The sequence below is a fragment of the Molossus molossus genome, unplaced genomic scaffold (genome assembly GCF_014108415.1).
Source record: "Molossus molossus isolate mMolMol1 unplaced genomic scaffold, mMolMol1.p scaffold_m16_p_7, whole genome shotgun sequence".
NCBI lineage: Eukaryota > Metazoa > Chordata > Mammalia > Chiroptera > Molossidae > Molossus > Molossus molossus.
Window position 1 is genome coordinate 38,941,195 of NW_023425401.1, and position 24,206 is coordinate 38,965,400.

A 24,206-nucleotide genomic window follows, 5' to 3' on the forward strand; every position below is an offset into this window, starting at 1 on the left:
ATTTAAGGAAATAATTTTTAATAAAGAATTCATCCATGGATAAAATATTCCATTGGGACTCTGCTCTTATGATTTAACAGATAAAGGAAAAAAAAAGATTCTAAAATAATGGATATTTTTAATACCATATAACTGATAGTCTAAATACAAATTAATTCTGGTAACAAGTCGAGCATCATAAATTGCCTCTGTAAGAAGTTTTACAATGTCTTCATTATTTCCAAAAGCACTTATAAATCTAAAATTATATATTAGAAATACCTATCTTAACAGGGTGGGACAGGATACTAGAGTTTAAACCCCAGATCCACTTCCAAATAGATGCTTCTTTGATGAATGGAAAAAGCAACCTTTTAAGTCAAAACCAAGTTCAAATTCCAATTCCACAATGACTAGTCATGTGACCCTCAGCAAGTTAGTCTCCCTGATCCTTGATTCCAGCAACTATAAAATGGAAAAATAATCTTCATAGGCTATAAGGATTAAATTACACGTGCACACACACACGTGTTGTATGACTGTGTGTAAAGTGAATAGTATAGTGTTTGATGTAATCTTTCATCCTTTCCTAGCTGTACTATTGATGCCTCTTTCTGAATCTTTAGCATAATGAATATCTTTTAGTTTTCTAAGTGTGAATCTGGAGAACACATTAATACCCCTTCTCTCAAGTAGTGAGTGTTACACATGTACCATTTCACAGTATTTATAAACATAAGTATATATAAATATAAATGCTTTTTAAAATATCTTTCAACAGTAACATTTTATAGCACATTCACAATCCCTTTAACAACCCGTGAGGCCAAATGTGTTTTGGAGTTGAGAAATTTTTTTAATTTTAGAAAGTTAACACTATACATATATCATATATTACATAATGCTTACAGCAGGATCAAAGGCAATAACATATAACCGAACTTACTGATATCTATGTACCAAGTGACAGTCACACTAATTGGGATAAAACAAGACTTAAGGCCCTGGCCTGTTTGGCTCAGCAGTTAGAGTGTCAGCCTGCAGATCAAAGAGTCCCGGGTTCAGTTCCCGCTAAGGGCACGTACCTCGGTTGTAGTTTGTCCCCACCCAGTTGGGGTTATTTGGGTGGCAACCAATCGATGTGTCTCTCTCATGTCGATGTTTCTGTTTTATCTATCTCTCTCTCTCTCTCTCTCTCTTCATCTCTCCTCCCTCCCACTCTGTCTGGAGATGAATATAAAAATATATATATATCCTTGGGTGAGGATTAAAAAAATTAATTAAAGACCTAAATAGTTTAATGCAGTGTGATTGGCACAACTCTCAAGATATCCCCATGATTCCCATTCTCTAGTTAGTCAATCAAATACTAATCTAGGTACTGCATGAAGAGACTTTGCAGATAGAATTAAGGTTACTGGTCAGCTGACTTTAAAATAGGAGGATTAACTAGATTATCTGGGAAGACCCAATGTAATCACAAGAGCCCTTAAAAGCAGAAGAGAAGCCCTGGCCAGTTTGGCTCAGTGGTTAGAGTGTCGGCCCGCAGACCAGAGTCCCGGTTTGGTTCCCACTAAGGGCACGTACCTCGGTTGGAGTTTGTCCCCGGGCCCCGGTTGGGGTAGTGTGGGTGGCAGCCACTCAACGTGTCTCTCTCACATCGATGTTTCTCTCCCTCCCCCCCTTCCTCTCGCTCTGTCTGAAGATAATTGCAAAATATGTCTTCGGGTGATGATTAAAAATAAATAAATAAAAAGCAGAAGAAGAAGGCAGAAGAGTCAGTGGGGGAGAGACAGTGGAAGAACAAGGCAGAGAAAAGATGAGGCAGAAGAGAAGAATCAGAGAGATTCAAAGCCCTTAGACTCAGCAGCAGTTCTCAACCTGTGGGTTGCGACCCCTTTGGGGATCGAACGACCCTTTCACAGGGGTCTCCTAAGACATAACAGTAGCAAAATTACAATTATGAAGTAGCAACGAAAATAATTTTATGGTTGGGGGTCACCACAACATGAGGAACTGTATTAAAGGGTCGCGGCATTAGGAAGGTTGAGCACCATTGCTTTAGAGGGACTTGACCAGCCATTGCTGCTATTAAAAAAGGAGGAAGGGGTTCACTGGCCAAAGATTGTGCGTAGCCTCTAGAACAACCCATGGCCAACAGCCAACAGGAAGTGAGAGCCTCAGTCCGATATTCTCAAGGCACTGAATTCTGCCAACAACCTAAAAGTGCTTGGAAGTATATTCTTCCCTAAAAGAACTTAGAGGAAGGAGCTCAGCCCTGTTGACACTTTGACTGAGGTCTATGAGCCTCTAAGCAGGGAATCCAGCTGAGCTGTACTTCTGATTCATGGAAGCCTGAGACAATCAATTTGTGTTGTTTTAAGCTGTGAAATTTAAGGTAATTTGTTATGGCAGCAATACAAAACTAATATGTATATTTTCACATGAAGTTTTAATGCCAAATGAGTTTATAAAACCTGTGTTTTCAGAGCGCTGGTAGTTTCAGAATTGGCCAGAACGGATTTGGAATTGTTCGTTTTTCTTATTTAAATTTGTTCAGTAAGCCCTGGCTGGTTTGGCTCAGCCATTAGAGTTTCAGTCCATGGACCAAAGGGTCTAGTGTTCAATTCTTGATCAAGGGCATGTACCTGGGTTGCAGGTTTGATCCCCAGCCCTAGTGGGGGCCATGCAGGAGGCAACCAATCAATATGTCTCTCTCACATCCATGTTTCTGTCTGTCTTTTCCACTCCCTCCCTTCCCTCTATCTTAAAAAAAAAAAAAAAAAAAATCAATGGAAAAATACCCTCAGGTGACGATTAACGGGGGGAAAAAAAGTGTTTAGTGATTTTACCAAACTAATAAATACTAGTAAGCCCAGCTGGTATGGCTCAGTGGTTGAGCGTCAACCCATGCACCAAGAGGTTGCTGGTTCCATTCCCAGTCGGGGTACATGCCCGGGTTGTGGGCCAGATTCCCAGTGGGGGGCATGAGGAGGCGGTCAATTTATGTTCTCTCTCATTGATGTTTCTATCTCTCCCTCTCCCTTCCTCTCTCTAAAAATCAATAAAGAATAAAACATTTTTTAAATAAATGAATAAATACTAATAAAGGTTTGAAACTTTCACTACAACTTTGTTATATATGCTTGAAAACTCCAAAAGTAATCTCAGTACCTAACTCCCTTTTAGTCCTAAAGGTTTCAAAGTTAGCCAGTCTCTAGGACAGCTGACGTAATAGCAACTCAATTTTTTTCTTTTATGTATGTTTATTAATTTTAGATAGAAAGGGAGAGGGTGGAGAGAGAGAGAGAGAGAGAGAAACAGCAAGAGAGAAACATCAATCATTTGCCTCCCGATCAGTTGCTCAGTTGCCTCCGGTATGCACCCCAACCAGGGACCAAACCCGCAACCTGGATATGTGTGCTAACTGGGAATCGAACTGGTGACCTTTTGGTGTATAGGATGATGCTCAACCAAATGAGCCACACCAGCTAGGGCTTATAGCTATTCTTTAAAGGAAAGTGCCTCTGTTAGCTAATAATAGCTAAACATGCACTGAGCACTGTACTGGGTGCTTCATATACATTAACCCATTTAATCTGAAACCATCTTATGAAAAAACCACTGTTACCATCCCTAGTTTACAGGTAGAGAAACTGACTTGCCCAAGGTCACACAGCTAGCAACTGGCATAGTTTCTAAATCCAGGTAGTCTAGCTACAAGGTCTCTGTTGCTTATCACTTTGAATGGTGCCTCTCTATTGGCACAGGCACCATTTAATCAAACACCTACAATGGGCACAAATACAAAGCACCTGCTACCCTAGAATGCACAGGCTAAATTTCTTTCTCTACAAACTTTGGATCCCTCAAGTCCCAGTAATACTTCCTCCGGGAAGCACAGTGCATGAGCCAGCCAACCAGCCAATCTGCTATCTATGGTTTCCTGTTGTACAGCCTTTTCTCTCTTACTACATTGTGAATGTCTAGAAAGGCATGACAGCTATTGGATCTAAAATCCCAAATAACCTGGTGTCAAGGACATGTTCATATTATTAGAATATAAACTCACAGTGACTGGCTGACAGGTTCATTCATTCACAATATTCTAGCTCAAAAGCACTACCTCGGGTCAGAGCAAGCCACACAAGGCCCAGTAGGAAGACCTCCTCAAGCATATTTAGAAAAAATAAACAAACAAAAAACTGGCCATATTTATCAATAGGATTTACCCAGAAGACATTATTTTTATTATGAGTGAGAACAGTTATTAATTGCTGAATCTTAAACAAAAAAAGTTCCTATGTAAGAGGATGGGTAGCTTACATACAGGTAAGGGTACAGGATTGGGGTCCCTGGTATATCAAGATCATGAGAAGACATTAGCAGGAAGTGAATGTCAGAGGGAAAAATACACTAGATCAGTAGTTGTCAAACTTGTACATAGATCAGAATCACCCAGAGGGCTTGTTACATCACATTTTCCCGGGTCCCACAACATCAGAAGTGGGATTCAGTAGGTCTGGGTGAGGATCTTGAATGTTCACTTCTAAGTTCCCCGATGAGGTGGAAGCTGTTGGTCCAGGAACCAAACTGGAAAACCACTGCACTAACCCAGCTATTGATAGTTTTTAAAACACCCCCGTTCACTGTAATATGCAGTCAGAGTTGACATCACTTGGTTAGGAAAACTGTTAATGAGGAAGACATTAACGTAGAAACTGACTTTACATGACTGGGCTAACCTATCACCAAAGGTAAGATGCTCTTGGGAAGGTGGGATTGCAGGCCAGTTTATGGACATCAAAAGGAGAGCCCTTCATGCCCAGCTGGTGTTGCTCAGAGGATTGAGCATCATCCCATGGACGGAGGGATCCTGGTACAATTCCTAGTCAGGGCACATGCCCGGCAGGGGGGGTGCAGGAGGCAGCTGATCAATGTTTCTCTCTCACATCTGTTTCTATCTCTCTCTCCCTTCCTCTCTCTCTAAAAAATAAATAAAAACATATTTTTTTTTTAAATGGAGAATCTTTCTGGACATTACCCAGTAGCAATCAGTGGTGCACATGAGAGAAAACCCTAAGCTTCTCCATCCAGGCACTGAGATTCCCACAACCATTTTTGCAGAGGGAGGAATAAATCCACATCTGTTATTTCTCTAAAATCCTCTGGAATTCATATCCATACCCATGTGTTACTAGTTAACTAAATGGCCTTTTAAAAACCACTGCCAGAGGGCTGTTTCAAAGCCATTTCACCACTTTGGCTTTGAAGAAAATCTGTTCACGTGGTAAATTTTAATTAGGAAGTTTGTGCACTTTAAATGCAAGGTGCATAGCAAAGTGAGAAATAGGATTTTCTGTGACCTCTATTAAGCTTTGTTGTTAGTTACAATCTAAGCCACAAGCTTTAGAAGAGGAATCAGGGTGAGACCGGAGTGAAAAAAATGTTTTTAAAGAGATATGAATTCGATCACATCAAAATCAGATCCAAAGAGACAGAAAGTAATGGGGGGAGGGGATTGCCGGATCTGCACGGAGTGTGGCTGAAGAATGACCATCAACCATTTTCACTATGGAACTGACTTCAATTAATACAGAACTACTCAAATCACTTTTTAAAACATTTTTAGTATGTTGTTTATATCAGAAAATTTAGAAGCCTTCATTACTAAAATTGTTTGATTCTGTTCTTTTTCTAAATAAATACTGCTTGAGTGTTCCGAACCTCTCAGTGAAGTCTGATGTAAATCTGGGTTTATGGGCTCCAATCATCCTTTGAGTAGACCTAGTTCTGTACATACATATCATGCATTTGGCGCAGGGAAATTTAAGAGACATCACAGTGCTCAAAAGCCTTCCCTGTCTTCCTAGCTGTCCTGAAATACTACCTTTTCGAGTCAATCCATTGTGTTACCCCAGAGGCAGGAATACCTCTAAAAAAGTTATATACATGGACTAAGAAGGGGACTACAACCAGCCAACACATCATCACATAATAATTGTATCAAAGAACAGGTGGTCAATAGGACCAAAGGAGCTGGGTGACCACCCAGCATGGGGAAGGACAGAATACATTGATGGGCAAGATACTAGAAGGGCAAAACCAGGGCTGGAAAGGCCTAAAGCATACTGACTTTCCCATCAGGGAAGCTATAGGCTCAAGTGGGTCCAGAGTCAGGAGCTGAAATTTCACATCACGCCTAGAGCTATTCTTGGGCAACCTGACATTTGATACTTCGAATCTAATTATTCAGCTACTTACAGAAAAAGTTACTAAAATGAAAAAAAAAGTTAAAGCAATTTATTACAGGGTCTCAGTGGATATGAATAATAAGATGTACATGGGATTACAAAAGCCAGTGAATAAAATTCAGTAAGAATTCCCAGGTTTTACTGTCACATGACTCATTACTTTTTGATAAAGGGAGCCCTCTCTTGGATCCAGTATAAAGGGGTGTGCATTTAGAAGATCAGAGGGTCCTCATTTCAGCAAGTCTATGGAATAAACTCAGCAGTAGTATTACAATAGCACTTCAATATATTCTTTGAACATAAGTTTTATCCAAAGTTGTCTTTTGAAGACCCTACTGGCTCTCTCTCCAATATCTACCCCATAGTCCACTAGCTACCAGAACCCTGAATGGGTCAGAGATCTTTCCTTCATGTGACAGGGAGTGGGTGGGGGATAAACTCATCCCAGCTCTAGGGAGATCCTGATTAGTATCAACTAATCACAGAGACTTTTTTCTTTGCCAAGAACTGGTTTAGCAGGAAGTATGAACCAATTCTGGCCAATAAGACTTTGGAAGCTTTGGTAAAAAGTTTCCTGGTTTTAGTCTTTTCTGGAAATAAGAATGGCAGAGCACCAGAGCTGGGGTCACACCTGAGACTGCCCAAATTTAGTTATAAAAATAAAGACTCTCTTAGTAGGTAAGACTCTTTGAGTCAGACACTTCTATCACTTTTAGCCAAAAGCACCTTTAACTAATTTATAAAACGTGCTATAGGAAAATAATTTCATTATACCAATAAGTGAAATCACCACCTCCAAAAGACATAAAAAGTAACAGTACCTATAGGATTCAGGAATTATTTTGAGCATCAAAACCACTAATAAAAGACTAAAAGTGGCTCAAAACAATGGACACAGACTTAAAAATTTTTGTGGAAACATATCTGAATAGGTATAAAGCTTGACTGTTTTTAACTGATGACTCTGGAAATAAAAAGTAAGCTAACAGCAAAATTAATGGTTCATTAGCTAATTCCTCTTCCTTTGGGACATTTACCAATAAACCAGTCTTTTTAGAAAAAATCTTCAATTTTTGTTCCTGTACTATAATTTCTCTTTTAAAAGAATACACTGGAGCCCTGGCCGGTTTGGCTCAGCAGTTAGAGCATTGGCCTGTGGTCCAGAGAGGCCCATGTTTAGTTCCCACTAAGGGCGCATACCTTGGTTGCAATTTGTCCCCGGCCCTGGTTGGTCGTGCAGGTAGCAGCCACTCGATGTGTCCCTCTCACATCAATGTTTTTCTCTCTCTCCTTCCCATTCTATCTGAACAAAAAATGGAAGGAAAAAAAATGTCCTTGCATGAGGATTAAAAATAAATAAATAAATAAATAAATAAATAAATAAATAAATAAATAAATAAATACAATGGGGAAGCTAAGTTCTCTAGACTAGGACTGAAGGAAAGTTGCCTATAACTGAGCTATTTTAATGATGTCTCCTAGAGAGGGATATGTGTGTTTGTGAAGTGAGGAGTCCCACCTGCTGCTTCCACCACTGCTGAAGAGGACACTTAACCCTCGGAGAAGCAGTGGAAGAGACAAGGAAGAGCAAGATGGCACAATGAATAACCTCAAGAGAGATTGTATGTATTCTAGGCCTCAAATGGCCTCACCTATCCAATCTCTGAATTAGAGAAAACTGAAGTTAAAGTAAGCTAATTAGTGTTGTAAGTCATCACTAAGGTTTTTGTAAAACAAAATATGAGTATGACTTGTATTAAAATATTCTATTAACAAATACCTTCCCATAAAGTAGTAACATTATATGTATCCCACTGTAAGATAAGTTTCTAATTTTGTTATCCCAAGGATTTTATCCCTGAGAACCAGGAATGGGTCTGGCAAACGGGAGCACACTAACTGAATAGGTCTCGCATAGGGCTGCTCCAACAGGGTCCTCACAGAGAGCATCACAGTACTTTTCTCGCCAAATCCCACAGCTTTATAACATAAACCCAAGTTTAGTTCTCCCAACTACTGCTCATACAACTGTGACTAGCCACCACACTGCAGCAACAATAATGACCTCTTCCTACCATCAAACCATGATGCCATGCCTTGTTGCCTGTGGGTTCTTATTGTATTCTGGGACCGTTTCCTTGAAGGAAGTTCAAGCTGATCTTTATCCTCTACTAGTTTCCAAGAAGAGCCTTAAATCTCTGTAAAATTTTCATTTTAATAAGTAGGCTGTTAATCTTTGTTTCTTAGTAGTAAATCTAGCACTATCACTTCTACAACATTATAGATCAAAACTGTTCAAGTTTAGACTAAATAAAAGAGTCACCTGAGAATATCGTACCCACACTCCCTGACTGAGAATGGTTACAGTTAACACTTATGGCACAAGAGTGTACAGTACAACCTGCCACAAACAATCCCATTGGCTGAGAACATATGTCAACAGGTGAAGCATGAAAAAAATATATAATTATACATATGTGTGTAATAAGAGACTGATATATATATTTTTGTACATGTGAATAAAATATTTCAGAGACAAAGAGCAATAAGCCACCTCTATGCAGATGGCATCACCTGAAGTAAGCACGTGCCTTATACCTTACTCTAAAACAGTCTTTACTAAGAATCCGAAAAATGAGGATAGGGACAACTTCAAGCATACCAACATTCACATCATGGGGGTGCTAGAAGGAGAAGAGAGAGAACAAGAAATTGAAAATCTATTTGAAAAAATAATGACAGAAAACTTTCCTAACTTAGTGAAGGAAACAGACATACAAGTCCAGGAAGCACAGTGAGTCCCAAACAAGATGAACCCAAAGAGGCCCACAGCAAGACACATCAACATCAAAAAGAAAAAGGTTAAAAACAAAGACAGAATCATAAAAGGAGCAAGAGAAAAGCACTTAGTTACCTATAATGGAGCTCCTATAAGACTCTCAGCCGATTTCTCAAAAAAAACTTTGCAGGCCAGAAGGGAGTGGCAAGAAATATTCAGAGTGATGAAAAGCAAAGATCTACAACCAAGATTACTCTACTCTGCAAAGCTATCATTTACAATCAGTAGACATATAAAGAGTTTCCCAGACAAGAAAAAGCTAAAGGAGTTCATCACCATCAAACCAGTATTATATGAAATGTTGATCAGTCTTCTTAAAGAAGAGCAAAAATATGAACAATAAAATGGCAATAAATACATATCAACAATTGAATCTACAAACAAAATGAACAAGCATAACAGAAACAGACTCATAGACACAGATAATATATTGCTGGTTGCAGATGGGAGGGGGCTGAGGGGATGGGCAAAAAAGGTGAAGGGATTAAGAAGTACAAATTGGTTGTTACACTGACAAACCTCAAAGGGAAGGGGGAAGAGAGGATGGGAAGAGAAAAAGTAAAGAACTTATATGCACATATGCATAACCAATGAACAGAGACAATAGTGTGGGGAAGGCAGGAAGTGAGTAGGAGAAGGAAGGAGAGGGTCAATGGGGAGAAAAAGGGGGGACATCTGTAATACATTTGACAGTAAAGATGAGTTAAAAAAATATTTTTTTAATCAATTTAAAAAATATATATGCCCTGGCTAGTTTGGCTCAGTGGTTAGAGCATCAGTCCACGAACCAAAGAGTCACAGGTTCGATTCTGGTCAAGGGCACGTACCTTGGTTGAGGTTCAGTCCCAGCCCTGGTCGGGGTCACGTGGGAGTCAACCAATCAATGTGTTTCTTTCACACTGATGTCTATCTCTCTCTCTCTCTTTTCCTCACACTCTATCTGAAGATAAATGGAAAAATATCCTCAAGTGAGGATTTAAAAAAAAAAGTATTTACTGCATCTAGAAAGTTACATTTTCAACTAATCTAGTAAATCTGTAATATAAAAATATACAGCAGTCAATTTAATTATAAAAATAATATTTATATAGTATTTTCCTTGAAAAACTAAGCACTATAATTAGTCTTGGTTATATTGAAAAATTCTGTTATTATTTTATTACAATTTAAACAATATGCTCATAAGTATGTTAAAATCTCCAGGTTTTCCTATAAAAAGAGCAGGTAATACTAAACACATCTCAAAGTCATATTAAACAGTTGAAAGACAATCTGTCTGCACTAAGGCTGTACAAAACAAACCAGAAAGTGGAAAGCTTAAATAGAGCAGTACTATGAAAGTGTGTAGGGACCTGACTCTACTCCACTCTGGTCTGACCTATCTTTATGAAAGGGCTAACTTGAGCCTTGCACAGCTTCCTCCCCACCCATGAGTTTGGCCTTCTGAACCCTATAAAAGGCCCCAGCCCCTTGGATCCTCTTGCCTCTAAGATTCCTTCCAAATGCCCCCTTCTAAGAAAATTTTGGTTAGCTTTAAAACTGGTCTCTGCCTTGGATCACTTTCTGGCTCTTTGCCAGACACATCCAATGGTCCCTCCAGTGCCTTCTGACCCAGTTCCCCTTTGTTGTGGGTTTTGCAGCCAAGAACTGTCCCATTAACAATCAAGGCCAACATGGGCTGAGCCAAGGAGATATTCTGCCTGTGGGAGGAAGTTATAAAATCTAGTTTGAGGATTCCAAGTGTAAAACTACTCCTTTTTAACTTAGAAAAAATAAGAGAAAATGAAATATGCTTTAGCTAGTAAAAGAAATATGAGTTCTACATAAAGTTCCTTAGGGTATTCTACCAATGGTAGAATCTTACCCCTTAAAAAGTATCAAATTTCAATATATATTTCAAAGGTAGAGTTTTATTATGAATCAAAGAGCACAGATCATAACCATGAGAAGTATAGAACTCTTCTCAGACTTGTAATGAACATGGAACTGAAAATCTGAAAGCTTAGCAATTATTTATATTTGACACCATCCCTCCTATGAAATAGAACTTACAGAAAAACAGCTGTTACCATACCATCTTTATAAAAGTCCACTTTGAAAATCAATTAAGTATTTCTCAAAACAATTAAACATACAACTACCAACGTAGGATCTTACTGGAGAAATAAAAAATGTTTTCAAACTAATTTATGGTTATGGTTGCGCTATGCAGTAAAGTTACTGAAAAAAAAAATCACTGAATTGTACATTTGAAATGGGTGAATTTTATGACTCATAAAAATACCTCATTAAAATTGTTTTTAAAAATCACAAGTGTTTAATTATATGCAATAAATATTTTCCTAATATTTCCTAATATTCTTTATATTACATTTGAGATTGTATTTGATAAGCACAAATAAAAGTAGCACTGAGAAAGAGGATAGATATAACAGTAGATACAGGAAAGAGATATGACAGTACAGGAAATCTATAGTGATAAAGCTAAAATGCTCATGATGTAGACAATTTCACGTTTGGAGAAACACAATAAAATAAAATCAGAAAAAGTAAGTAGATGAATACATCAATATCCATCAAAAATATTATTTATCAAAAATCTATCTCTTAAAAAGGTTACAGAACTAGTCAGGATAAAGATAAGGTCTTTTAAACATTATAATGTATATGACTCCTATACTATATAAAATAATGTTTCCAGTGATTTTTATAAGTAAAAAAAATTTTCATTTAATACAGCTTTTTAACTCTGATACAAATAAAAAACAAAAACACAAAAAAACCACTAATACCAACCTCATTAATGATGTTGATGCAAAAATTCTAATAATATAACAGCATTTTTATTTCAGTAGTTAGTAATGAGTGCCTGAAAAGACTGAATTTTAAAATTTTAAGCTAGAAACTGCCTTAAAATCAGTTGCAGTATTCTAAAATGGAAACTAAAATTTGCAATTGGGCAAACTTCCCTTTTATGGGCGCAGATCCCCTAAGTAACCTGTTGGAGCTCTCTGAACTCTTGGGAAAGCTTGAACTGGTAGAAAAAGTCAGTTCCACTCAAGGTGTTAGCTACAGAGAGGTGCCACTACCTGTCTGCTATCTTCTGCCGGCCCCGTTCCTAAAAACCACTGTCTGTCCTTCCCAAGCACTGAGCCAGAGCAAATTAGGAGCCAGAGCTAAAGCAGGAAGGCTGTGCAATCCTAATCTATTCCTTACCTCATGCAGGAGAAAAATTACAAGAAAACATATGTATAGTTCTGGGTTGTAGTCAATTCACACGGGATAATGTTTAAAGTTGAATTAGCCATGCCCTGGTTAATTTTACTCAGTGGTTAGAGTGTCGGCCCACAGACCAAAGGGTCGAAGATTAGATTCCCAGTCAAGGAACCTGGGTTGCAGGTTTGATTCCTGGCCCCAGTCAGAGTCATGTGGGAGCAACCAATCGATGTGTCTCTCTCACAGAGATGTTTCTCTTTTTCTCTCTCCCTCTCCTTCCCTTCCACTCTATCTAAAAATCAATGGAAAAATATCCTTGGGTGAGGATTAAAAAAAAAAAAGTTGCCATACTTTGGGAAAGGTACTGTCAAGCCATGGGAGTCAGGTCCGATCATAACTCTGGGAGTAGGGGTCCAATTTCACTTTCTAAGAGCAGATGTCCCTACTGCTTTTCAAAACCTTAAGGCTGAGAGTAAGGTGCCTTGGATCAGAACAAGAAAGGACTTGCCCTTTCCTCTGCCTGGCTCTGAGAATGTACAGCCTGTGGTTTGGGCTTGTGGGTTCCTGCACTGACCACACCTGGCAGATGTTAGCAGCCATCACTGGAGGAGGGCAACTGTGCCCAGCAAAGCAGCTGTCATGAGGGTCACTGCAGGAATAAAGCGGCAAGATAAAGGACTAGAGAACAAATCTCAGAAATAGTTGAGGGAAATACTTGGACATGGAGATAATTTACAGCAGAAAGGCCAGCAGGGGCTTGTGCCATAATAATTCAGATAAAAACAGGATGTGTACTTCCATTCTATAGTAACAACTAGAGAGGCCAGCAACATATGGGCTACAATGATAAATTATGCAACATGATAAAGTAGTTTATCTCTACATTCAAGAATAGTTTTTAATAACAGAGAATATTAATATAATAAATCACACTAGGTCAAATAAGAAATGCCATATGTTCACTTGAATAGACTAGAAAAGCATTCAACAAAATCTAATACCCATTTCCTTAAAAAAAAACAAAAACTTAATAAACACGATATGGGATACTGTTTTAACATAATAAAAACTAGCTCTCAAATATCAATACATCAACATTCTACTTAACGTGAACACTAGATATATTCCTAATACAAAAAGACAAAAATACTACTATCACCAAATAATATAGTTCAGGAACTTCTAGAAAAAGTATTAAGGTGGGCAATAGTAATAAGAAGAATCATTCTGGAAACAAAAAACAAAAGCTTTCATGCTTTTACAGTCACATTATGGATAACTAGGAGGTAATAAGGCAACATATGATGTGGGAAAAATCAGTAACCTCTGCTACACTATCATCCAGTCTTTCCTGTGGCCTATGAGGTCTTTCATGATTTGGGTCCTGCTACCTTTCCAACCTCATTTAATAACACTTGTCTCTCAAACATGCTAAACCATTCCTGCCCCAGAGCCTTGACACTTGCTGTTCTCCCTGCCTGGGGGCCCCTTCAGTTCAAATGTCATCTCCTCAGAGAGAGCCTGTCCCTGACAACCACTGCTCAAATAGCACCCTCACCTTCACACCAGGCATTTGCTACTAACGGCACTGTCAGTCTCTGAAATTTCTTTATTTGTTAACATGACTGGAATACAGACTTCCTAACAGAGGGTATTTATTTCTTTGCTTCTACCGAGTCCTCATGGTCTAGAAGAACTCTTAGCAGTTACTAGGGGCTTAAAAAATGTATATCTGTGTGTACATAGGTATGCATATATACATGTGTGTATGCATCCATACGTGTTGTATACATGTGTCTTTATATACATGTATGTGTCTAAAATGAAGATTGTCGTTGATAAGGACTATTTAATACAGGTTTCTCTTCTACACAATAATTTTATATTAAATATACAACTAAACAAATATTTACAATAATTTAATCGAACAGCAAGATATTCAGTTACAGATATATTAGTAAGAGAGATCTATTGTTATTCATTATCATCACATAACATCATTTATTTTTTTATTTTCATACCATAAACATTATATTCACAACACTGTAAATAGAGCATTAAGTCAAGTAAATGAGCCTCTTCCAGATCTAACCTCCAATTCCAGTTGAATTCATGCCCTGTCTTTTACCTGCTGTGATTCCTATTTTCCCTGCAAACTCAAGAGTCCCAGTACAAAGCAAGCAAGAGATGACTAACAGGCAAATGTTCTCCTAAATGAGAGAATGCAAGACTGAACTTGCCCATTTGAACCAATTTTGGGTTTTCCTTGTCTGGTCTTGCTTCTGCCCCTCACGTGCCCCACCCCCTACCATCACTATACCACCTCCCATTCTGCATGGGCAACCCCATCTGCTGAAGGCTTCATGTTTGAGTCCCTAGTTGTCCTCCCCACCCACCACTGTGAAATAGGGGAAAAAAGAGAGACTAATATACAAGGACCATAACTGAAAGAAATTATTTTTTTTATTGTTATTGGAATAAGAAAGTAAGGGGGGGAGAATCTGTAAAATACAGTCAAAATTTAGGAATAGGATCATCCCAGATCTGCGAGCTCTACTACAGAATCCCTTCCAAAAAACAGGTTACAAAAGATGGGTTCTTTTGCCCTGGCCAGTGTGCTCAGTAGTTAGAGCCTGCAGACCAAAGGGTCTCAGGTTCTAATCCCAGTCAAGGACATGTACCTGGGTTGCAAGTTCAATCCTCGACCCAGGTAGGGGCACGAGTGGGAGGCAATCAATCAATATCTCTCTCACAGCGATGTCTCTCTCTCTCTCTCTCTTCCTCTCTCTCTCTGTTCTCCCTGCCTTCCTGTCTCCTTCCCTTCCACTCTCTCTAATAATCAATGAAAAAAATATCCTCAGGTGAGGATTAACAAAAAAACAAAACAAAAAAAAGAAAAAGGTTCTTTCTTCCTGACTATATGTTTCACATCCTAAAACAACCAACACAGTCCATGTGGAGTATTTGCTTCTTTATGGAGTGTGTGTGTGTGTGTGTGTGTGTGTGTGTAAGTGTCCACATGTGAGGTTTATTTTTTCTCATCACCTGTTGTAAAAGAATCGAGTAATGAGCCCTGGCCGGTTTGGCTCAGCAGTTAGAGCGTTGGCCTGCGATCCGGTGAGACCCGGGTTCGGTTCCCGCTAAGGGCACGTACCTTGGTTGCAGTTTGTCCCTGGCCCGGGTTGGTTGTGCGGGCGGCGGCCACTCGATGTGTCCCTTTCATGTCGATGTTTCTCTCTCTCCCTTCCTCTCTCTCCCTCCCACTCTATCTGAACAAAAAATGAAAAAAAATGGCCTCAGGTGAGGATTAAAAAAAAAAGAATCGAGTAATGAATGAGAATTTTTTCAATATTTGTGCATTATTTTGGACAGTTTAATTACTTCTTGAAGAACAGGAGAGATTTATAGGAAAAGACTTGGCTTAAATTGTCCAAATAATATAATTAAATGTCTTTATTGAGCCTTTTTCATTCTGAGAAATGTTTCACAATTATAATTTAATACCAGTCGCTGACCTCTGGCAAGTCCAATGTGGCCTCAGAACTAGTTTGACCAGGCCAGGCCATATGTATGGTTTTATTCATGTATCTGTCCTAAAGACTGAAATTTTACAACAGTGTGACCCCATGAAGCAACTGAAAACTGTTTTCTACCCTTCAAAGTCTTGACAAAATAGGAACTGGCTGTGCTTTTCATTTTTAACCATTCCATATTCTTTATCTGTCTCCTGTAGAAGTTACAACCCAAGTTGAACTCTTGTGTAATTTGGTTATAGATAATTTTGTTTACTGACATTCAGAGGAATATTATGTAATAATACTTTTTTCTTTCCATTCCAACTTAAAAATATGTATTATTGGATCCATTCTGTAACTGGTCTCCAGCTACAGATAAACTTATTTAATTTGTCTCCAGTTTAAAACAAATAGCCCTGGCCGGTTTGGCTCAGCAGTTAGAGCGTCGGCCCACAGACCAAAGAGCCTCGGGTTCGATTCCAGTCAAGGGCACATACCTCAGTTGTGGTTTGCCCCCAGCCCTGGTCAGGTCGTCCAGGAGGCAAATAGTTGATGTGGCTCTATCATATCAATGTTTCATTCTGTCTCTTTCTCTCCCTCCCACTCTATCTGATAATAAGTAGAAAAATATCCTCAGGTGAGGAATAAAATAATAAAATAAAATAAAACATAACAAATAAACAAACAAAAATTCTACTGTTCCACAGCCCTAAATTCATAAGAAAAAAACTTTAGCCCTGGCCGGTTTGGCTCAGAGGTTAGAGTGTCGACCTGCAGTCCAGAGAGACGTTCCCACTAAGGGCATGTACCTCGATTGCAGTTTGTACCAGACCCTGCTTGGGTCGTGCAGGAGGCAGCCACTCGATGTGTCCCTTTCACGTTAATGTTTCTCTTTCTCCCTCCCACTCTATCTGAACAAACAATAGAAAAATGTCCTCAGATAAGGATAAAAAAAAAGAAAAAAAGCTTTAAAGAGCATATTCGATTTTTCATCTTCCTGCTCCTTAACCAACACAACCACAAGATGATATATAAACTGCATATAGAAATAGCATAAAGAAATTAGCTACCTGCCACCTATATTTAAAATAGATTCCCCAAAAGAGCATTTGGTATATTTCTCAGTCTGGAAATCTTCATTTATGCTATTATTTTACCCTTTCTATCTCTTGTAATTTTAAATTTCCATTGCAATTAAGAAAAATGTCCAATGAAGGTTTTTCCCAGTATCTCAAAAGAAACTCTGCTTCACCCCTAGTATTTTCAGTTTCAGTCATTTGTACCTCACCTTCAGGAACAAAGCAGAATGTTTTGCAGCTCAGATTTCTCCAAATGAAGTAAGGTGGTTTAGGCAGAATGGACATGAATAAATATCCCCCCCTTTTTTTTTAATATTGAAAGCCAAGGTGTTACAAATGTCAAGAACCAGAAACCAAGGTGGGGCTAGCAACAGAACAATGATTTAAAGGAGGGATGAGAAAGAGTCACTGAAATAGAAACCTAGGAATCTGACTTTTCAAGTTACACCTAAATATATATGCTCAGCTTTTAGAAGCTAGCCTGAAACATTTATCTTCTTTTTCTTTTTTGCTGCTTCACTTTTCTGACTGACAGCTTCCTTCCATCTAGTCATCTCCTCTGTCTCCTGGCTAACTCCAGCCTCTGGTTTTCAGTTCAACATGACTTCCCAGCAATTTTGTACCTATTCTGTGCTAAGGATATAGCAGTGAAGGAAACAAAATCTGGAAGCTCCCTCAAGGAGCTTACATTCCAGTAGGAGGAAAAAGATAATAAACAAAATAAATAATTAAAATACAGGATATCAGATGATCATATGAAAATGCTAGTAGCTAAATTTTTGCCCTGCAAAAATGGCAACTTCATATCGTTACTAGAAAGGGGGCTTGGCCCTGGGTGGGTCTGCCTAGGGCCAGCCAGGAGTGTGTGGATTCTTGACTTCTTTCAGGAAATATTGACTTCTTTCAGTAAATATTTCACAACATGAGTCCAGGCAATTGAGAGTATGTTTATTAAAGATGGGGACAGTGAAACAAGGAAGGGCCTAGGATAGAAGAAGCTACAGCAGCGAGCCTAGGCAGGGCTGTTTTGGTTTTTTAAGTTTGACCCAGTGATCCCATTTCTGGGAATATATCCTAAGAATCCTAAAACATCAATCAGGAAGAATATATGCACCCCTATGTTCATAGCAGTGTTATTTACAATAACTAAGATCTGGAAACAGCCCAAGTGCCCATCAGTAGATGAGTGGATAAAAAAGCTGTGGTACATTTATACAATGGAATACTATGCAGCTGTGAAGAAGAATCTCTTACCCTTTGGGAGAGCAGAGATGCACCTGGAGATTGTTATGCTAAGTGAAATAAGCCAATCAGAGAGAGATAAATGTACATGATCTCACTTAAATGTGGAATCAAAATAAACTGAGAAATAAATAGGTCCCGAGACACAGATGCATGGGACTGACTGACAGATCTCAGAGGGAAGGGGGGGGAATAGATTAACCAAAGAACTTACATGCATATACACACGGCCCATGGACACAGACAATAGTACGCTGAAGGCCTGGCATGGGGCAGGAGCCACTAGGAGGGGGCAAATGGTGGGAAAATGGGGAACATCTATAATACCTCAACCATAAAAATAAATTTTTAAAAATGTTATAGGAAAGAAATGAGCCTAGGCAGGCCTGCTTTCAGAGAAGGGGGCCTTGGGAACAGGTTCAGGGGATCAGCCCTGGACAAGCTGTGGCCGCCCATGGCTCCCTTGGTAGCAAGTCTCATGGGGTCCCTTAGAGCCAAGGAGATTCGTGCCTGTGGGGGAAGAATATGGGGAAGGGAAAGGCTCAGGCATGCTCACCCTCAGGAGGGAGAGTGCATGCTGTTTTGAGGGTTTTTCTCTCCGTCTTACAGGCCGGAATCATCTGGGAAGTCTCAGGGGAGGCTTTCAGCAGAATATTCATCAGTTTTCCAGGTGTGCCTTTCAGGGTCTCCATCTGCACTGACTGACCAGAACCAGAGCAGGGGTGTCAACGGTCATTGCAGCTGGCCCTGGTGTTGCTCACCTGATTTTCTGCTTTTCTGGGACTGGAACTAAAATACATTTGAGGCCTAGAAGTTATCTGTAGGGAGGCGACCTTCTGCATCTAGCTGTGAATTGCTCCACCCGTTTGTTCAGCTATCTGTCTCAGTTTCCCCATTCCACTTGCCAAGGAATTTTCCTAGCTTCTTACTATCCTACCTCAATATGAGTCAACCTGTCTAGTAGATGATGAATAATATTTTTAAAATGAAGCGGGACAGGAGAACAGGAGGTAGGGTGGGTGAGGGAGCGAGGGCAGAGAGTAATGTAACTTAAAATAGGGCAATCAGTTTTCAAGTGGTGGAATTATGCCAGGTTGTTTCTCTATTTTTTTCATTATTTTTGTAAGGAGCATGCGTGCCTTTATAATTAGTTTTTTTAATATCAAAGTTGCTAAAAAACTATAATGAGTCATTAAACAGGTAAATTTTAGGGTATTTACATCAAGCAGTACTATAAGATACAGATACAAACTTACCCATACCCTATGAAATTAGGTTAAAAAAATACAGTGTGGTTTAAAACATTTAATTAGATGTTCTAGGCCATTAATGTTTTTAAAAGAAATAAACTCTTTTCAATGATCATAGTAGAAATATAATTTATGTTACACTGTAAAAATATACATTATCAAAGAATAAACAACTCCCATTACTGAATCATCCAAATAGTCAATTTCCATCTAACACAACGCTTTCTAGTATTTACATTGTTTGTGCACTTCAAAAATGTGGGAAGAGCACAAAATTACTTACAAAATGTATATTTTGAGATAGCCGAATTTAAAAGTAAATTAAGACTACGAAGCATAAAACACCAATCAGAAAGAATATATGTACCCCCATCTTTGTAGCAGCACTATTTACAATCGCTAAGATCTGGAAACAGCCCAAGTGCCCATCAGTAGACGAATGGATTAAAAAGCTGTGGTACATATACACAATGGAGTACTACGCAGCGGTAAGAAAGAAAGATCTCTTATCCTTTGAGACTACATGGAGGGACCTGGAAAGTATCATCCTAAGTGAAACAAACCAAACAGAGAAAGACAAATTTCATATGATCTCACTGATTTCTGGAATATAATGAACATAACAGTTTGAGGACAATCCCCTAAGGAGTGGGGAGGTGAGAGAGGGATGAACAACAGAATTTATATGCATGTATGCATGAACAGTGGACATGGACAACAATCGGGGGAAGGGGCAGGGAGGGAAGGGGGGGGAATCAGTGGGGGGAAAAAGGAGAATCATTTGTAACAAAAATTAATCAATAAAAAAAAAAAAAAAAGTAAATTAAGACCTGGCGGTTTGGCTCTGCTGTTAGAGCATCGGCACGTGGACCAGAGAGACCCGGGTTTGGTTCCCGCTAAGGGCGCGTACCTCGGTTGCAGTTTGTCCCCAGCCCTGGTTGGGTCGTGTGGGTGGCAGCCACTCGATGTGTCTCTCTCACATCGATGTTTCTCTCTCTTCCTCCCACTCTATCTGAAAATAAATGCAAAAATGTCCTTGGGTGAGGATTAAAAAAAAAAAAAGTAAATTAATGCATGGCTTAAACATGAACAAAACAAAAACGGTATTACTACAAATTTGTACCTAAATATCATAAAAATTAGAATAGTAGTAAAATTAATTATTAAATTAATCCATTAAACATGGACTGAAGTGGCTGACCTAGCTCAGTAATTTAACAGTTCATATGTGCCCATTCCCCCAAAAAGTCTCGAAACCAGCACTGTACAACAGACCTTTCTGCAATGATGGAAATGTTCTGCCTTCTCCAATGAGATAATCATTAGCCACATATGGCTATTGAGCAATGATAATGTGGTGAATGTAACTGAAAAACAGAATCTCAGATTTTATTTAAATGAATTAATTTATATTTAGCAGCCACAAGAGCTAGTGGACTTATCCAGATATCACAGCTCCAAGTCCTACCTCATATCCTTTTTCAGACTTTCATTTACCTGGTTCCCCTGTGCAGACAACATAGGCTTTAGTTCTCACTCTAGGTCTACATTTCTGTCCTTCTGGCCTCAAATTTTCTTCCTGAGCTGTTGCATAGCTGATTTCAGCAAAGCTGCTTGCCACTGCTGCTCAGCTCAGAAACACCGGCTGGCAAAGCACTTGTCTCTTTCCTCTTGCCCATGATGAGAAGCGGGATACACGTGCTTTTTTTAAAAAAGTAAACATCCCTTGCCAGTTTGGCTCAGTGGTTAAAGCTTCAACCCTCAGACCAAAGGGTTACAGAATCAATTCCCGGTCAAGGGCACATACTGGGTTGCAAGTTCAGTCTCCAGCCCCAGTCAGGGTCATGAGGAAGGCAATCAATCGATGTGTCTCTCTCACATCAATGTCAATGTCTCTCTCTCTCTCTCTCTCTCTCTCTCTCTCTCTCTCTCTCTCTCTCCATCCATACCTTCCATTCTATCTAAAATTTCAATGGATAAATATCCTCAGGTAAGGATATTAACAACAACAAAAAGTGAACAGACCACTAAAAGCCCTATAAGACTTATTAGATACTAGACTTATCCAAACGGGAGAGATTAAATCCAGTGATTTATCAAAAGCCACATCCAAACCTAAAATTCTGTTATTCCAAAACCTAAAATTCTGTTATTCCAAACCAAAATTCTAGGTAGACAAATGACAATTTCCAAAATTATATGGTACTTACAGAATAATCCCAGTACCCTAAACCTCACAGAAATCAACTCCCAAATTAAAGCATCCAAAGGCATTATTAAGAATAACCCACAAAGCCAGTCCTTTGAATCACTGAGCAAAAGGGTAACTCTCTTTTCTGCTGTTCTTCAGAAAGATATTTTAATAATAAAAGTATTGTTTTCACAATTTACTGCCATTCATAGAAACTTAGGTCACATATATTCTTATGAAAAATATTGAAGTCTTGCCCTCCATATTACATTCTTAAACCTGTTACGGCTTTTCAATTTCAAATGGATATCCATTTCCCATCATTTACCAGACTTTATGCTTTCAACAGATATACCAGATATTATATTAATAGATATAATGGTATCAAATGTAGTATTTAACTGATATAGCAAAATGAAGTCAAATATAGTAAGAAAACGAAATTTTACAGAAGGGTAAGAAAGTGGATTCAATGTATCAGACAAAAATGAGTGCAGTTCAACAAAGACTTACTGGTTTAGCACAACATCAAGAATAAATGATGTTCCAAAGGCATCAACCTGGAAGCTTGCCTGGTCAACATGCGTCAACTGCAATATTAAAAAGATAAAAGGTATGTATTATTCAGCATAACGATCAGATGATAAGCATTTCATATGATCACTAAAAAAAGGTTTATAATATCATAAATTAGAAAACCAATTCAACATGGATATTAAATAAAAACAAAGTAAAATTTGCACCCTCTTAGAAGCCAAGCATTCACCAATCTGAAGTAAAATATTGATACCACTGTAATTAACCTAGTTATTAATAACACAATAAAGCAAAGGGAGGGCCAAATATTATAGTCATGTCATTTGGGCAACTTCACCAGGAAGCCACAGCTTTAAACTTTCCAGGGAGCCTCTGGTCTATTCCCCCGCAGTTCTCTGGGAGAAGGGAATGGACCAGGAAGAGAATGGGTGCATGCCCAGTAAAGTTGGGGTAATGTTGGAAGGTACTTGCCTTTCAGTCACACCTGGGAACAGGTCATTGGTCAGAATGGGTGTAGCCACTGTAAAGCCAAGAAATTTGGGATATTTAATCCCCTAAACAAAGGAGTTCACTCTCTTGGTGTGTTATGCTTGACTCCTGGCTTCTTGGTATTTGCCCACATGGCCCACGGCCCCCACACAATGAACTGATGGACTGCAGCTACCCTGATGCTGAACTGGACCCAGCTCCAACATGGAACAGAAACTCTGGACACTGGCTTTGCTTCTAGCTCTACTGAAACCCCAGGTACACTTCAGTAACTTGGCTAAGAGAAAAGGGACTTTAAAAAACACAGAGATAGCCCTGGCCTGTTTGGTTCAGCGGTTAGAGTGTCGGCCTGCGGTCCTGAGAGACCCGGGTTTGGTTCCCGCTAAGGGTGCGTACCTCGGTTGCAGTTTGTCCCCGGCCCTGGTCAGTTGTGCGGGTGGCAGCCACTCGATGTGTTCCTTTCATGTCGATGTTTCTCTCTCTCTCTCTCTGTTCCTCTCTCTCCCTCCCACTCTACCTGAACAAAAAATGGAAAAGTGTCCTCGGGTGAGGATTAAAAAAAACAAAAAAACACAGAGATATAATTCCATTCAAATAAAAATCACTCATTCTCTCATGCGAGTCTCAGAAAATTCTTTTTCTCAAGATATCATATGAACTCTATCCCCAGTACCCAGTGGGGAAAAGGATACCCCAATTTCTCTAATAACAGTGCCACCTAAAGGAGGGCAAGTGCCCTGTCTTTCTGGTTTATCTCAAGTAACTAAACATTTCATTTCCAAGAAGACCAAACTTCACTCATTTTATTCTATATTAAATGACTGGCTCCTTTAAAATTAAGCTTTGTTGTCATCAAAATAGATTCAGAGAGATGGAAGTAGGGAACAAACTGACAAATCTCAGAGGGAAGTGGGTGGATGTTGGGAAGAGATAAGCCAAAGAACTTATATGCATATATGCACAACCAATGGACATAGACAATAGTTTAGGGAAAGCAGGAGGGGGGTGGGATCGGGGAGGAGGGAGTAAATAGGGGAAAAGGTGGGACATCTATAATACTTTCAACAATAAAGAAAAAGAAAAAAAGAAACAGGTCAAGATCAGAACCTGGAGCACCAAGAAAGCCAGGCCAAGTCAATGAGGAGCTATTGGGAATTTTTGAACATGGGAGTTATTCATGACTAAAGCTGTGCCGTAGAAAAAATTAATCTAGAATGGATGTTAGTGATAGACTGGCATTTATTTCACATTGATAACATTCTCAAAATTAAAAAAAAAAATTAAGCTTTGTACATTAAAAAGAAAATAGAGCCCTGGCCAGTTTGGCTCAGCAGTTAGAGTGTCGGCCCGTGGTCCGTGGTCCAGAGAGTCCCAGGTTCATTTCCTGCTAAGGGCACGTATCTCAGTTGCAGTTTGTCCCCAGCCCTGGCTGGGTCGTGCGGGAGGCAACCACTCGATGTGTCCCTTTCACATCAATGTTTCTCTTTCTCTCTCTCTCTCTCTCTCTCTCTCTCTCTCTCTCTCTCTCCCTCCCACTCTACCTGAACAAAAAGATGGAAAATGTCCTCAGATGAGGATATAAAAAAGAAAATAGAGCAAAATATATCCAATTCAA

General features: G+C 39.1%; 1 protein-coding gene across 5 annotated transcripts in view; it reads right to left on the reverse strand.

The window, feature by feature from the left end:
- ADAM22 (ADAM metallopeptidase domain 22) overlaps window positions 1-24,206 on the reverse strand; it is a 239,128-nt gene that overhangs the window by 179,700 nt on the left and 35,222 nt on the right. For all 5 annotated transcript variants that reach the window (XM_036246471.1, XM_036246469.1, XM_036246470.1 and 2 more), the window contains exon 3: window positions 22,079-22,155. In XM_036246471.1, coding sequence (XP_036102364.1) covers window positions 22,079-22,155 — 77 coding nt within the window. The remainder of the gene's footprint in view (window positions 1-22,078; window positions 22,156-24,206) is intronic.